This window comes from Oryx dammah, unplaced genomic scaffold (genome assembly GCF_014754425.2).
Source record: "Oryx dammah isolate SB20612 unplaced genomic scaffold, SCBI_Odam_1.1 HiC_scaffold_28, whole genome shotgun sequence".
Taxonomy (NCBI): domain Eukaryota; kingdom Metazoa; phylum Chordata; class Mammalia; order Artiodactyla; family Bovidae; genus Oryx; species Oryx dammah.
This window is the reverse complement of record NW_024070212.1, coordinates 68,462,400-68,480,203: the sequence shown is the minus strand read 5'-3', so window position 1 is coordinate 68,480,203 and position 17,804 is coordinate 68,462,400. Positions and strand designations below refer to the sequence as shown.

Genomic DNA, 17,804 nt, shown 5'->3' with positions numbered 1-17,804 from the left:
CGACATTGTATGTAAAAATGCCAGTGACGGTTCCTGACATGGGGCAGGCACTTGGGATTTACTAAAGTTTAATTCAGAGTAAAGGATCAATAAATGTGTGTGTTGAACTATTTAAAAATTTCTATCATATATTTGGGTCCTAATTGTTAATGTTTAAATTCCTTTATGACTAGTAGATATATATTCCTATTTTTTAACTAGAAATACAGTCCAATTCAATAATTATCTGGATGCCTACTATATATTTAGCATAGTGGTGAATAAAAGCGATTCAGTTTGGGACTTCATGGGACTTCCTGTAGTGGAAAGGAGATGAAATTGATCTACCCACTCTTTCACGTTCTAGATTAGGGGAAGCATGGTTAAAATTATTTAATGGATATATGTTCCAGCCTAAGCATTAATATGAGTGTGTTTATCTTAACCACAATGACAAACATATTTGTATATCATGATACATTGTATCCCCATAAAATTGGTAGTAGATATACTCCCTATCATGACTTGAAATATCATAAGAACCAATAGATGCATTAAATATATATAAATAGCCTGTGAAATTATTCAGATAATTCCAGTGTACATTGCTTTCAATGGTTAACTATTTTCTTGAATTTTAAAACAAACTAAAACCTACAGTTCAATAATGACTCTGTGTGGTTTCATTAAATCTTACATTTTGACAGTTTCTCAGAAGGCCAACACTTCATAATTAATGAATATTGAGCCAAAAGATTGACCTTCTGAATAACTGGATAAGTGCAAACTTAGGAAAAAATTACATTGGACTAAGAGCCCTTATCTTTTAGAATGAAAGTAAGTTCTGGAACTATGCCTAAGAAACTGGGTCTATATGTTAACATTTGACAATCCTTTTTACAGTAAAAATTCATGCTGTCTACTTTATTGTATGCTATGTTTAAAATAAGAGAATTTGTAAAAAGCTCCATTTACCTTGATCACATGTGACCTCCTTTAAACGTTCCCAAGATTGAACTCACAGGCATGTGAAGTCTAAGATAGCAGACATTTGATATAAATGGTTCCAGAATTCAATTCCAAGCTGAATCTAACAAGCTTCTACTGACAGAAAGCTTCATTTTACCTGAGATTGATTTAGTTAGTTCATTTGCTTAAAGGTTAGTGTTAACGCAGTCAAGGTCACAGGAAGGATCTGATGCAAAGAAACTTCAAACAAGCCGAAATTTGAATTCCAGTTCTGCTTCTTATTAATTGTATGACCTCAGATAGGTTAAAAATCCTTCTTGAGGCTCAGTGTCTTTACCTTTAAAATGGGAGAGTGGAACCTATCTTTCTATGTTTTGGAGTTAGACAGAGGCACTCCAGTTACCATTTATGCCCTCGACTTAGGATGAAGGCATATAAGAGAAAAGAAGAGGTGTGGGAACAGATGTTCCTTGAGCTCTTTGATCTCAGCTTCATGTTCTCTCTTCTAAGACTAACAGCCTTTTGAAAATTTCCCCAAATGTGTATTATTTTACCAACTAAAGAACAGAGAGTACATTAGAAAAATTTACAGTGAAAAAGAACACATCTAGAGGAAATGACTTCAATCAGTTTTCTAGAGAAAAGAGGCTTGGAGATGAATCTTTGGTAGAATAAATCTAAAGGGTCAGCAGATTTGTTGGTAGTCTGTGCCTTTCCATGAAGGCAGTTGATCCATAGCTCCTGCTAGTTTTTGTTTGTTTGTTTTAATCACTCATTCATTCAACAAATTTTTATTGAATGATTACTATTTTCATGGCAACATGCTATGGTAGAATTATATAGATGAATTTGGTATACATTTTGTCCTTAAAGAATTTGGTCTTTAATAAGGGTGATAAGGCATGTATATAAATTTGCAAATGTTCTAAATAGTATGAAAGAAAGTTGAGTGAGATGTAAAAGGAAGAACGACAATTTTAGCAAAGAATTTGGCAACAAATAGAGGGAAAGTAAAGAAATATTGGAGGAGATGGCATTTAGCTTGGGTTTAAATATCTGTAGATTGGGCAGAAGGGAACTTCTGACTGAGGAAATAATGTTAACAAAGACTCAGAGAAATGGGAAATGGAGGCAGTTTGGTTGTACAGTTGGGTTTATGAAAGAGAGTCATGGAAAGTACATTTTAAAGGATACCATCAGATTGAGAGGACCTTGAATACCATAGTAAGGAGCTTGGCTTTTATTATCTAGGCAAAAGCAAGCCATTGGAGATTTCAGAGAAGGGAGATGGAAAAATAGTGTGTTTTAATTAATACATTTTAATTGTAAAATGAATTTGTTGGACAGATGCCCCCAGTGAATCTCCTAAGCCAGCTCTTTCTTATCCAGGCTGCCGATGTGCTTCTGCAGCACGGAGCTAATGTCAATGTTCAAGATTCAGTCTTTTTCACTCCACTGCACATTGCAGCACACTATGGGCGTGAACAGGTAAATGTGTAAGTAAGTGACAGGGTAAGTCCAAAGCCTGGGGCGTCACTTAAGTGTTCCAGGGTTTTCTTAAACTGTACTATATTCAAAGAAAGGCTACTTGAGATATCCTTTGAATCATTTTTGCCATCTTCTCACTCATCACTTCCACCCTTGAAAAGCTTTTGTAGATCCACACAGAAAAATAGCAGCTACCAAGTTATTCATTTTCACTGACCATTTTCATTCCTCCTCATTTTATCTCCCTAGATCTCTAGTATGACTCAGTTATGCAGCAGAATTACACCTTTGTAGAGGTCATGCTATTGCACTTCCCAAGGACCCCAAGTTAAAAATCAAACTTATTTTTGTCTCTGTGCTGTTCCAGTCATTGTGCTTTTATTTCTTTGCTGGCTGGCATATGCCTGGACACTCTCAAGCCTGTGAAGCATGACCTCTAGCTAGGGAAGATTGCTCATTTCATTGATGTGCTGCTCAGAGTGCATTGGAGTGCACTGGAGAGCTGGGTACTGAAAATGCTTCTGAAAGTACAGGGTCCAAAGCTCAAGTGATGAAAAACTCCAAACTTTTTCTGATTTCAGGCACAGGCAGGATATACACAATGCACGTTGTTTCTTAAGTCATCCTCTTTGGCGATTAACCTCGTCATCCAGCAGAAACATAAAGAGCTTCTCTGCATGTTATGTGGAGTGTTAAATTTGTTTACTTTCCCTGAATATATAGTCACAGTATTATAAAATTATGCTAAAATGTGGATGGCCCTTTTATGATAAGGGACTCACTTTCTATGTGCAAAGACAGCACATAAGTAATTTATGGATGCTATTGTCACTTGCTAAAATATGCTGACAGGGAATGGCACGTTTGGTTTATAAATGTGCCTGATATGCTATATTCCTTGGCCTTTGTTTATTTACTTATTTTTAAGTGGAAGAGTAGATGTTTTGTACCAAGAGCAATATTTCCTAGGTATATAATAACAGTGCTTAATAGACAATCGATTTCAATGATAGTTTAAATCTGTCCATTATAAAGTCACATAATCAGCATTTGTGGAGTCTGTATAAGTGGAAGTATCTGCTTAGGAGTGCAAGGTTCCTGAAACTAAATGTCTACTACTGTTCAGCTTTCTCCTGTATTAAACATTGGTGTGCCCATTAGCCAACAAATGAATAAAACACACATTCCACACTGGTGCTACCTCTTCTGATATCATTTATTGAGTACCAGGCACTTATCTAAGTGTTTCATGTGTGATAATTTATTTGATCCTCACAACAACCCTATGAGGTATTCCCATCTTAGCAATGGAGAAACTGAATTTTGAAAAGGCCAAATCATTTACTCAAAGTGACATAACTAATAAATAGAAGCCTAATTTCAGAGCCTTTCTTCTTTACCCATGGCACACAATAAGAAGTTCTCCCACATTCCACCAGCTATTTTTTTCACCTAGATTTCTATCAAATGTATACCATATTCTTGAGAGGCTTCTGCCCAAAATATATTTATTTGCTGCCACAAAATAGTTTCAGAGCTTGAATTCACATTTATGCTGATGCGTCAGTGGTCAAGACTTGTTTTTAGAGATTTTTTTGGTATGGACCATTTTTAAAGTCTTTATTGAATTTGTCTCAATACTGCTTCTGTTTTATGTTTTGGTTTTTTGGCTGTAAGGCATGTGGGATCTCAGCTCCCTGACCAGGGATCATACCCACACCCCCTGCATTGGAAGGCAAAGTCTTAACCCCTGGACCACAGTGGAAGGCCCTCAATAGTCAAGATTTTTGAGGAGTCCTTCCGTAACTGTTATTTTAATGGCACAGGTATATCTTAACTTATCTCTTGGGATCACTGTGATGACTTCTGAAATTCCCAGAGGAAACAATGTCAAGTTTAGAAAAAGTATTTGAAAGAATCTTAAGTGGATGTGTAAATAATTTGAACAAATCCTGTAAATTACCAGAAACAACCCCTGGAAGACTCCTGAGTTGTGAATCTCAATCAGTGTGGAAAGATGCTAAAGTAAGCTAGTGTGGCTATCTCCTACTTATTCATAAATCAAAACAGGACCTAGAATCCCAATCACAAGATGGCCATTGGTGACCTGTGCATGAAGTCGCTATGAAAATGAAGAATCACATAAACACTGCTGACTATGGCCAGAAGAAGATTTTAAAGGATTGTTCAGAGATGATTATGGGTGATTTTAGAGAAGACTGTTTATGTACAGTGAAGACCGAACTCTGAAATTGCTCCAGTTTTTAATTTCTTGCTAGGTGATATAATAATAAATGCCTTATTGTTGAGGCCAATTGAGTTAGGATTTTTTTCAGGCAAAAATTAACCAAAAGAACATCTTAATGATATGTATCCTTCCATACTACTGAAAGCATTGCATTATTATTTGACATTTGACACTAATCTCAAATGCTTGGATCGTTTAGGTAACTCGCCTCCTTTTGAAATTTGGTGCTGATGTAAATGTAAGTGGTGAAGTTGGAGATAGGCCCCTCCACCTAGCATCTGCAAAAGGATTCTTTAATATTGTGAAACTCTTGGTGGAAGAAGGCAGCAAAGCAGATGGTAAGATTATGGTTAGAAGAATTTTGCAGTCTTTTACTTTATGTATGCTTTTTCTTCTACTTTACTTATTTACTAGAGAATAAACATGAAGTTGATTGATTCTAGTTTTCAAGTCCTAATTTGTTTCTCAAGTCATAATTTATTATTTTTAATATATTAATTAAACCTATATGTTAATCCTTCTTTGCATATTTTATTTCAACTTAATATATTAGGTATGACCATAAAAGTAAGGGGTTTTTCTAAGTTTTTCCTACTTGTTATTACTCACTAATATTTTTTTAATTGAGGTAAAACTTACATGTAGCAAAATTCTCAAATCTTAACTGAGTATTAAGTGAATATTTCCTTTTGAATAGACATACACAAAAGCCTTCAAGATCAAGATATAGTATTTTTATCTGGAAGGTTGCAAATATTTCACCTGGAAAGATCCTTTGTGCCCACTTCTTAGTAAATAGCTTTCATCGCCAAAGATAATCAATATTCTGACTTCTATTATTGCCATAGGTTAATTTTTCGTGTTTTTTAGAAAATGAACATATATATATATATACGTATATATATATAGAGAGAGAGAGAGAGAGAATTGCTGAATCAAAGGTCATATAATGTTTAACTTTGGGAGAAATTTCAGACAGCTTTCCAAAATATTTACACTATTTTTCATTCCCACAGCTATATATGAACATTCCATGTTACCCCCCACATCCACCTCAGTATTTAAGACTACTATTATTTTAAATGGAAATAGAGTTAGAGTGTGATCGGTTTTGGAAAAAAGCTTTAGAATACACAGAAATATTTTAGATGCATTTAATAGAATAAAATTTTCTGCAACTTTTTAGTTTTTAAATTACAAAATGTGTTTTGGAAAACTGAAAGTTTTAAAGAAAAGTTCTTTCTTTCTCTTTTTTTATCTTCCTCACAAACTTTATTTCTTGACACAGATTCACTCAGAGTTACATCTTGTTGTTAAATTCTCTCAGGCATATCCAGCCTTCTTCCACTGACCCTCAAGAGACCTAATTAAAAGCCCAGCTGTAAGAACTGCTGGCCTTTGCAGCAGAAATGATGCACATTTCCAAAAGCGCAAGGTTGTCAAAGCTCTAGAACTGCCATTTCCTTGGTCCAAGGTTGAGATTGATATTCAGTTAATAAAACTAATCGATGTTTCCGTCTACTCATAAGGAAAACACAAAGGCTCCCAGGGATAACTGTGGCAAGAGGCTAAGGCAGTTTCATTTCCATGTTGGAATCAGGACCGTTTTACTTGGCAATGTTTGAGAAATGTAGTTTCTATCATTTTCTGAGCCAGTGTACAGTAAATCAGGAATTTTTCTATAGCATTATCATAAACAACCTGTGTTGTCAGGATGCAAGGAGCGCTGTTCCTTGGACCTTATTTAAACAGTCTCTTTGATTCTGTTGTTTTAGAATAGTCAGAAGTACACTAGTGTGAATCACTGAGCACATAATTGTTTTTGAAACTGCCTCACTTTTCCAAGAGGTCAGGAACTGCTCACATTCTTCCTTTTATTATCAATGCCAACTTCAGCCTTTTATTCCTCTGAACAACTCCAAAGCTCAGTGGTGTCAAAATGAGTGTCATTTATGATCAGCATGTCTCCAGGATCAAAGGACTCTTCTACAAAAGGCATTGAAATGTGTGCTGCACCGTATTCCCCATACATACTGGCATCATATGATATAATTTTTAGCATTTTCTTTCTGACTCACAGAAGCACTCTAATGCCTCCTACTCAATCATTTTTTTTAAAAAATCAAGAGACATGACTCAGATTTTTAAGCATTGTATTTCCTTCTAATACACAATTGATATTTAAGTCCCTTTTGCACTTAAACCAATTGCAAAGAATAAACCAGAAAATCTTTAATGCTAGTGGATGCTGCACAAGATTTATTATCACCTAGTTCACTTGCTCTAAAATATATCTAAGCCTTCAGATGATTTATTTTAGGTCTGAACTTTGCCTGTGGTTAATGGACATAAGGGGAGGAGTAAATGAATGACCCCAAAAGGAGCACAATTTGAAATCTGGTATTTACATTATGTTTCCATGGTAACAGGACATCACAAATGAAAATAAATTAAGGTTATAAAATTAACCAAAATGTAATTCCGAAAGCATGTTCAGCATGTTTAGGAGACTGACCTGTTCAGTCACATATGTTTTAAGTCCCTAGTCTTCTTTATACCTTGTAAGGAAATGAAAAAGGAGAAACATAATGCTTGTTGATTGAGATTGAAAAGGTCAAATATTGCTGGACTCCATAAGAAGAAAATAGAGATACAGTTCTTTTTGTATCTGTAAAAATATAGGTACAAAGTTAAATTCTTTTTGTATTTCTAAAAATAGAGATACAGAGTTAAAAATGGAAATTTTTAAGTTTAGAAACTATTAATTTCTGTCATCTGATGAAGATATAATTTTGTTAACATGGACATGGATATCAGAAAAAGTCACAAAAGTTTCTAGGACATGGTCAGTAAAGAGAAGTAATTTATTTTAAAAAATATATCTTGTCAGAGCTATCACACAGATTTGTTACTGAAAATTTATTTAAGATACATTTGGAAGTTGAGTTATTGGGATGTGCCAACATTGCTGGGTTAATATGGAAGCGTTTACTCTATCTTTAAGATCAATGAGCAGAATTAAGCAGGAAGTAGCATCCATCTACCTACATATTCATTACTCTTCCTTTCAAAATACACTATTGAACACATATGCTCTTCAAGGTAGAGGACTAATGACCACATATTTTTCTAATAATGATTTACATGTATTCCTTTGTTTAAAATTTTCCTTTACTTAGACCTCTAAATTATGTATTAAGTTAGAACAAACAGACTATCATTCATACATTCAGTTTTCCTCAGATAATAATAATAATATATGTTTTTTTTATCTTTGCAAATTGGTCTATGACAAAATTAAGGTAGCAGAATGGCTGAAGCAGAAATGGAGTTATATATAATATATAAACTCTGCATCTGATCCAGATTTCTCCTGGCCTGTCCCTTTGGTTGGTATTAATATCTTCTTTGATGGGAGTAATGTCCAGGCTACTGTTGATAATTTATCAAGGAAATAATCTGCTTTGAAGTTTATTGATTCAAGTAGAGAAGAACAATGTTGGGTAGGGCCAGAGATGGCCAAAGGAATATCATGAATTAATGGAATATTGTGCTTTATTCTGTTTTACAATGTCCCCTCTGGACCTCAAGAATCCTCATGTGACCTCCTGATTCCCTGGGCTCCCTACTGTTCTCAAGCATTGACTCATGGTATTGACTTTCCCTGACTTCCAACAGAATATGAACAAAGGAAAAGAATCTTAAAAAGGAAGATAATCAAAACAGCCAGGAACATTCTTCTGAAGGAAGAGTGTCCTTCTGAGCCACTCATTAATATAAAAGATTCAAAGATTCATTTTTCAATAACAGCCCTGAGAGGAGGAGTTCAGTAACTTTGTTAAAGATTTCTTTTTGGCTTAAGATCTTACAGAACAATAAAATAAGAATCATTGTCTACAAATATAGCAGCTATAAGGCCTAAATCAATGCTTATTAGATGTTAAATGATTATTCTGTTTGAACTTTAAAAAAGTAAACTAGTGTCTTGACTTTCTTTTCCTTCCTATTGCTTATTATTAAAAGAAAATCTTTCCATAAACTTTTTTGGTTCTACGGATGATTTCTATTACATATAATAATGAAAATGAATGTTAAGGGCTATTTTTTTCTATTTTGAATAAAGTCCTCTATACAGATGGACAGAGTAATAAAATAACAAAAAGTAGCTGTAGAGCAGTTGATCTGATTATTTTTAATTTTAAAAATTGTGCTAAAGCAAATCCACAATTTAGCAGCTTGGTGTTGACTTGTATTACTTCAGGCCTGTAATTATTGACTATTCAACTAGATTGTAAATTATTTGAGGGCATAGACTCTATGCGTTTATACCTTATTGGCCTTAGCATTTAGTAAAATTTCTGAGAGGGAAATTAGTAAAAAGGGAAAGTAGACATTTTTATTAGATGTCTAATATATGACGGCCATCATGCTAGATACTTTCCCGAAATTATCTCCTTTAATCCTTTCAGCATTTCTGCTGCCCAACAGTGTTATTCCATCAACTGATAAGAAATCAATATCCACAACACTTAGCACAGTGCCTGGTACATATTGATCATTTATTACTTGTTGAGGAATGATTGTGTCAGTCAGGTGTTCTTATTTGCCAGATTTGGAAACTAATGCTTGTTGATTTAAGCATGAAGGAAATATATTAAATGATATCAATTATCGTAGAATCTTTCCCAGAACAGAGCAAAAAACTGGATTTGGCATTCTCACAGTGAGAAATGGTGTCCAGAATCACACCCCCAAAATTAATCCTTTGAAGGCGCACTGCCACCCCTACTAACATACACACCAGCACTTGTGTTTCTGGCACCAACAATGCAGGGTACCCAGTCTGTGGCTGGAAACACTACTACTGGAACTTAGATGGAGCTATTCCACCACTGCTACTTTCCCAAAACAGAAGAGACTCTGCTTTTGTATGTCATCAGCTCTGATGTAAGAGTCTGAAGTAACATGTTGAATAGAAGAGCCTGCAGATAAGCGTCCAACCATGGCATGGTTGAGAGTGAAAGTGTTGCTATTAAAAACTATGCTAGCATAAGAACACTAAACTGGGAGATATGGTCACCCTGTGCTAATCCTGTGCCCTAACTGCAAAGGAGACTTGGAAAGCATTTTTCCAGCTTCTATGATAAAATGTGATTTTGGCATCTAGTTAGTACTTTCAACTTAGGGCATTTCCCAAATGTCAGAAGAGGTTATAAGGCTGGACTGGACAAAGGAAAAGTCAAGTGATCACTACCAATTGGACAATTTAAAACTGCAGTTAATGTTAAACACTTGTCTTGGGTAACAATTAATGAGGTCTGAATCACTTGTTGTCTTTTCATTATACCATGTTTTGTATACTACAGTATAACATTTTTCAGTTGAGGGAACATCAGGACCTCCTAAATAGCACTATAAACATACAGCATACTAGGCCTCATGCTAATATATTGGGCCAGTATTTGGGAAAATGATGCTCTGTCCAGAGTCTGAACTTTTTAACATCTTCCATGAGGGTTGGAAGTATAATCAGTTTGAACAGTGATACTTGTGGAAATAAGGCCATGAGTACATTTTAGATACTTACTAGTTTCCTGAACTCTTTCATTGTGCAAGGTAGATTTGATTAGAAGTGTTCCATAGATTTATGGGAGCTAGAAGAAAGCCTGCTTAATGTGGTAATGGGCTATAGAAGAGAATTATAACTTTTTTAATCGGTTGCACTTAATTTTCTTTATTGTTGTCATTAATTGGCAATTCCCAGGAGTCTCTTAGGTACTTAGAAAAGTCCCTGATACTACACATGAGGAGGCTGAGAGATAGAGAATTCTAGAAAACATATCTTTCTTTTGATGACAGTAAATGCTCAGGACAATGAAGATCACGTTCCACTCCATTTCTGTTCTCGCTTTGGACATCACAATATAGTGAAGTACCTGCTCCAGAGTGATTTAGAAGTTCAGCCACATGCTGTCAATATCTATGGAGACACCCCTTTGCACCTGTGAGTATTATGTATCATTCCATAGGTACTCCAGGTATACTGTGTGTTCCTTTCTACTAGTCTCAAAATATTTTCTTTTATCTCTAGGGCATGCTACAATGGCAAATTTGAAGTTGCCAAGGAAATCATTCAAATATCAGGAATAGAAAGTCTGACTAAAGAAAACATCTTCAGTGAAACAGCTTTTCACAGGTAAAGGAATATTTAAGCACAATTTCCACTAAGTGAACACTCTTCAACACCAGAAGTCATGTACGTAAAGCAAGAATGAATAGTGGCAGATGTTACAATCCGAGAGCAAGAGAAGAGGGTGGGCAGAGGATGGGAAGTCCAAGCTAGATGCACGGAAGAAAAGGTAGAGGCAGATGCTGCAGTCAGTACAACAGATGGGGCTGGAGCCAGATGCTGCCTTGCTGGCAGCAGCTACAAAGATAGGGGCTGATGTTGCCAAGGCAACAGGCATGTCAACATCTGTAAGCATATTGCTTCTATTCCATTCCACTCTGCAGAAAGCTGCCAAAAGGACCAGTGCCCATAATCCTCCTCCGACAAGAATCTCATTACCAGAATTCATCAGCATCAAAAGTGACATTTTTTTTCCTTACCACTTAAACCTTATGTGCAAATGTATCTACCTATCTAAGACATCCATCTGTCAGCCTGTAAGAGCTTAGTCGGGGTGGCCACTGAGATACATAAGAAGGCATTAACTCCTTGCTAGGAATACATTAGAGTCCTTTAGAGTAAGCTCTGGAAAAGCACACTGAAGGAACATCTAGGTTTGGAAAAGTTGCGACTAAGAAAGAAAGAAAAGAGAAGGAGAGAGGGAAGAAAAGGACTGATAAAAACTCAAGAGGCATAAGTCCCTAAAATGTCCCAAAGGAAGGCAGATATTCATATAATTTAAAACACTCATTAACAGGCTACTGTTTTGCTTATTAAATAAAAGTGTAGTCATTCAAATTGAGTAAACCTTAAATATAAGATACATTCACCTACACATTGCAGATCTCTCGGCTGGTTTGTAACACCTAAAACATGTATTTGAGCCTAATGTGTTATTTATATAGTGTCTGTACATTGCTGGTGAATAATAGAAATGAGAGACTAACTACTGATTAATACTGAACTAAAATTAAGCTTATACTTCTGCATCAGGCATCAACGTGTCAAATTTCACTTGGGTTTTCCAGATTTGTCTTACCAGGCAAAGAGGTCAGCCAAAGGGGAGGTGAAGACAACTTCCGTTTATGGAACAGTGAATATGTGCTGGATGATTTGCATCCATTATTTCATTTAATCCTCATCACCATTTTATGAAGTTGGATTTACTATCCCTTTTTTACCAGTGAGAAAATTGAGGCTCAAGAAAACTAACTTGCCAAAGATTCTTATGGCTAGAAAATTATGTATTAAATGCCTGTTGCTGATGCTGCTGCTAAGTCGCTTCAGTCGTGTCTGACTCTGTGCGACCCCATAGACGGCAGCCCACCAGGCTTCCCACGTCCCTGGGATTCTCCAGGCAAGAACACTGGAGTGGGTTGCCATTTCCTTCTCCAATGCATGAAAGTGAAAGGTAAAAGTGAAGTTGCTCAGTCGTGTCCGACTCTTAGCAACCCCATGGACTGCAGCCTACCAGGCTCCTCCGTCCATGGGATTTTCCAGGCAAGAGTACTGGAGTAGGGTGCCATCACCTGCTCTGATTAAATGCCTGACTAATTCCAAGTCCTGTGTTTTTATGTATCTTCATGTTCTAGTACCAAAATATTTTGCCTATTTTCTACACATTCTGTCACAGAACAGATGCACGAACTCTTTAGATCATGCCTTCAGTCAAAGTGGACCATGGAATTTGTCCCTAAAGGAGGCAATCGGGAGAACTGATATTTGTGAGGTACTCAAGTCCGCTTTTTCCAATAAGTCATTTTTATGGAGGCTGACACCTCAGTCTAATTTTCAGGTCATTCTGCTACTCTGTGCACACACTGAAACCAGTTATAATCTGAGGATTATCATCACCTTCAGAAGATTGTCCATAGGAGAATATGAGTGGTGGTGTTCAGTTGAGCAGCCGTGTCTGACTCTTTGTGATCCCATGGACTGCAGCACACCAGGCTTCCCTGTCCATCAACACAACAACTCCCGGAGCCTATTCAAACTCATGTTCATCGAGTCAGTGATGCCATCCAACCATCTAGTCCTCTGTCATCCCCTTCTCCTCCTGCCTTCAATCTTTCCCAGCCTCAGGGTCTCTTCTAGTCAGTTGGCCCTTCGCATTAGGCGACCAAAGTATTGGAGCTTGAGCTTCAGCATCAGACCTTCTAATGAATATTCAGGATTGATTTTCTCTAGGATTGGCTGGTTTAATGGCCTTGTAGTCCAAGGGACTCTCAAGAGTCTTCTCCAAAACCACAGTTCAAAAGCATCAATTCTTCAGTGCTCAGCTTTCTTTACAGTCCAACTCTCACATCCATACATGACTACGGAAAAAACCATAGCTTTGACTAGATGGACCTTTGTCGGCAAAGTATTATCTCTGCTTTTTAATATGCTGTCTAGGTTGGTCATAACTTTTCTTCCAAGGAGCAAGTGTCTTTTAATTTCATGGCTGCAGTCACCATCTACAATGATTTTGGAGCCCCAAAAAAAAGAACGTCCACCACTGTTTCCACTGTTTCCCCATCTATTTGCCATGAAGTGATGGGACCAGATGCCATGATCTTCATTTTTTGAATGTTGAGTTTTAAGCCAACTTTTTAACTCTCTCCTCTTTCACCTTCATCAAGAGCCTCTTTAGTTCCTCTTTGCTTTCTGCCATAAGAGTGGTGTCATCTGCATAGCTGAGGTTATTAATATTTCTCCTGGCAGTCTTGATTCCAGCTTGTGCTGCATCCAGCCCGGCATTTCACTATGATGTACTCTGCATATAAGGAGATTAGTGAAGTGAGTTAAAAGTATGTATTCAATTGTTTTATTTTGTGCAAACCTGTGGCTACTAGGAACAACATATTACTATTCTATTCATTTTAAGAATATATTTATAAAAGAAGTACTCCTTTTACATGAAGAGCTCACTACAGTTATGGTTTTTTCTATGTACAAATCACAGTGCTTTGCACATACCACTCCGTACATTTCTGTTATTGTTTTCATATGCTATATGTACACACATTTGTATACACACTTGCATATATATATATCATTTCCTATAAACAGTTAATTTGAAAGGAAACAATGAGGGAATTCAGACAAACATTAAAAGTATAGTGTTAAGAGTCCTATTTGTAATACAAATAACTAATGGTGATAGAATCTATTACACTGATAGTGACTTTTTATTCACTCAACTATTCAAGAAAAACTTATTAAGGAGCTATATTGTGTTGTTGCTGGTAGGAACATTGACATGACACAATCCCTTCCCTCCTTAAGGAAACTCTGTTGTAAGGCATCAAAGCACACACAGGTGTATCCATTATCATAACACAATGAAAAGTGCCATAAAACTGAACTAATAAGGAAGCAGAGGCGATAACAATGAACTCAACTTTTGGTCCATGAGACTTCATAGAGGGAACATCAGTTCAACTAGATAAATAGTGGCATTTTATTTAAAGAAAATAATAAGAATCTATGATAGAAAAGGATTTAGGCAAAGTCATCCCAGGAAGAGGAAATAGTAAGACTCAGTGAACAACCTCTTCTGGAACAAACCTGGAAGGAAAAATCCCTGTTTTTCTGTACTGTCCCATAACACACAATACCTCACTTCCAAACACAAGATACCAGCTGCATATAAGGGTTTTCTACACCAAACAGTTCTCCAGTTCTCTGGAGTCACTGAGTGGGTGTCCTCCAGTTCAAATTATTTTTGACACTACCTACCTGGAATTAGCATCAGATTTCACAGGGCTGTCTCTCCTGCTTCAGATGTAATCACAAGTGTAATGTTTCATTTAAATTTCTCAGAACCTTCCTGGGTTCCTTCATTCCATTCAGTTTCCCTGCAGAATGCTTAAAAAAGAAGTCATATCATAAGAACTATTTAATAATTAATAAGAAAATCCTAGAAATTTTATACAGCTCCTTTCTTAAAGGCTCATCTTTGAGAATCTTCAGGATTGTATTGCTTTCTGTGCTTTTTTTTCTTATCACCCCTACTTCTCTCTCCCTTCCTCCTTCTCTCTTTTCTGCCTTTTTGGCACTCTTATGTAAACACCAGCATCTAAAATAGCCTGGGTAAAGCAGGGCTGCTTTAATTTTCTAGGGCTACCATAACTAAATACCATGCCCTAGGTGCCTTGAACACCAGAAATTGATCTTCTTATAGTTCTGGAGTCTGAAAACTCAAGATCAAGGTGTCAGGTTTGGTTTCTCCTGAGACCTTTCTCTTTGGATTGCCAATGGTCACCTTCTTTTCTGTCTCTTCGTGAGCTGTCCTCCTGTCCCTGTCCTAATCTTCTAATCTTTCCTTCTTGTAAGGACATCAATCATATTTGATGAGGGCCCAGGCCACCCTAATTAATCCACTTTCACTTAATTACCTCTGTAAATTATACCTCTTTAAATTATAGCTACATTGTAAGGTTATGGGAGTCAGAGCTTCAACATACTAAATTCGGAGGGCACACCTTCAGTCCATAAGAGAGGCCCTCTATTTCCCCTGTGTTATATCTTTGCAGTGCTTGTACTTATGGCAAGAGCATTGACCTGGTTAAATTTCTTCTTGATCAGAATGTCATAAGCATCAACCACCAAGGAAGGGACGGACACACAGGTAAGACTGTGGTGAGAACAACAGTTTCTGATGCATATCAATGCTCAAGAGAAATATGGTCAAGAGGGAGGGGAGCAGTGGCAGTGGCCAGCCCCAATGACAAGGAATATTTTATCAATGACATTTTTTAAATTGATGGTGCATGGTGATAATAGAAAGCAGACTGACTTTTGGTCAGTTTCATTTTTTGCAAAAGTATTTACAGCCAATGCATCCGTTATGACCTGCATCAGGAACACACTGATCACACTGTCTTACCCTTGGTTTACTGCTGAAAAAAATTTTTTTTGTTTGTTTGAGGTCTTTATTCTTTGATTTATACAAAGATGCTAATGTTTGTTCTGGTAATTACAGTGGATGTAAAAATACTAAAAAGTGTGCTTAAGCAAAAGGTAGTCTCTCTATATATCAACCAGATACTTCTTTAAAGTATGTTTGTTCTTTTTTCTCAAAGATAGAATTAATTATCTGTCAGAGAACTCAACTTTTGTTATATATCTCTGGCAACAGTGCTATTAAGTGGTAATGACTATCTTTTGAAAATTGGAGTTCAGTTTCCCCTTTTCTCCTTTCATATTTTCATTCTTATTTTATTATAGGGTTGCACTCTGCTTGCTACCATGGTCACATTCGCCTGGTTCAGTTCTTACTGGATAATGGAGCTGATATGAATCTGGTAGCTTGTGATCCAAGCAGGTCTAGTGGGGAAAAAGATGAGCAGACGTGTTTGATGTGGGCTTATGAAAAAGGTATAGTTTTCACCATTGCATTGCTGTAGTGATAACACTGAACTGTGAGCACTGTTGATGTCACTACATCAATAGTTCTTTTGCTTCCATGACTTGTATACTCCCATTTCCTTTGGAGATTGTATTTGAATCACTAGGAATGTGGATCAAAGAGTACAGTAGGGAAGGCAACTCCAGGGCTGCAGGTGAGCTGAAGGCACTTTTGGCACTGGCATTTTGAAGAGAGAAGGAGCTGTCACATTTCTATTTCCTGGAGAAACAAAATTGTGATAGGCAATGTTCATTACTTTGTTGGAGATGTAGAGCTAGTCTTCACCTCGTATATGGAAGAATTTGGATGTGGATTTGAATTATTAAAGTTAAATTAATGCAAAGAAAGAATGAATGCATATTTGTCATATCTAACCCTGCTAACAATGCCTGTATTTGAAAAAGTAAGGGAACCAATGTTCAATGCTTAAGTATAAACTTATTTGAGCTCAAAGTGGTGAAAGCTTGGGTTGGAAGAACATGGGGCTTAAATCAAACTATAATGCTAATTTTGGGCAAGTTATTTATACTTGCTGAACTTTTGTTTTTTCATCTGAAAAATGAAGACAGTGGCAACTTCATAAGATTGTAAAGATTAAATGAGATAATATGTGCAAATTGCCTAACACAGTGACTGGCACAAAATAAATACCTAATACTTGGCATTTTGGCAATGATAGTAGTGGTTATAGTAGTAGTCCATAAATAAAGAATGAAAATGAAAACTAATAAATTTTCCTTTTAAGGGAAAGGAAACTAGATACAATCAGAAGGTAAAATATGATTTTGTCATTTTTATTATATTATATTATATTATATATTATACCTCTTAAGCGAGCTCTACATAAACCACATAAACTCAAACAGAGTTTAAATCTTCAGGTGAGATGGAACAATATTGAAATCAGAGAGATACAAGTAAATACTGTAAAATATATCAGATTTTGATGTCTGCATTGCCTTATTAGTATGCTCAAAGTATGTAAAGAAGTATTCTTATGTTTTTAAGTATTAGAACACTATGCTTACAAGAACAGTTACTAAACTAGAAGATTTCTTAGGCTGTCAAGGTGATCTAAAATATTTTCTGTCTGAAGTAGGACATGAAAGTCCATTAATGAAAGGAGAGATGAAGTTTGATGGATAGAAATAGAGAACTATTGTAAGCACATAGACAAGGAGAAAGAAAAGCATATAGGTCTGAAGGCTGCTAGTGAGGAAATGATATACAAGTTACTTTACAAAAAAAGAGAAGTGAAAAGACATGGAATAACAAGGCATGAGTTAAGATATAGGCCTGTTATGTTTTTACTTTTTATTTGAGTATTGTATAAATAGAAATACACACACACACAAACACATGTCTGCACATTATAGCTCAAAGAATTTTCACTAACTGAACTCACTAAGCATTCAGATGAAGAAACTGAACATGATCCACACCAAGAAGCCCCACTGACATTGTATTCAGCTCACTCACCAAAAATGGTATCACTGCCTTCTTGAGGCATAGATTAGCTTTACCTCTTTCTATACTTAATATGGATGCGGGTTTAATCC

The 17,804-nt window shown here is 36.2% G+C and overlaps 1 protein-coding gene across 1 annotated transcript in view; it reads left to right on the top strand.

The window, feature by feature from the left end:
- Positions 1 to 17,804, top strand: part of LOC120856988 (serine/threonine-protein kinase TNNI3K) — a 330,300-nt gene that overhangs the window by 92,494 nt on the left and 220,002 nt on the right. Inside the window, exons 6-11 of the mRNA XM_040232554.1 lie at positions 2,338 to 2,436; positions 4,884 to 5,022; positions 10,544 to 10,688; positions 10,776 to 10,880; positions 15,371 to 15,465; positions 16,065 to 16,214. Of these exons, the coding sequence (XP_040088488.1) occupies positions 2,338 to 2,436; positions 4,884 to 5,022; positions 10,544 to 10,688; positions 10,776 to 10,880; positions 15,371 to 15,465; positions 16,065 to 16,214 (733 nt within the window). The remainder of the gene's footprint in view (positions 1 to 2,337; positions 2,437 to 4,883; positions 5,023 to 10,543; positions 10,689 to 10,775; positions 10,881 to 15,370; positions 15,466 to 16,064; positions 16,215 to 17,804) is intronic.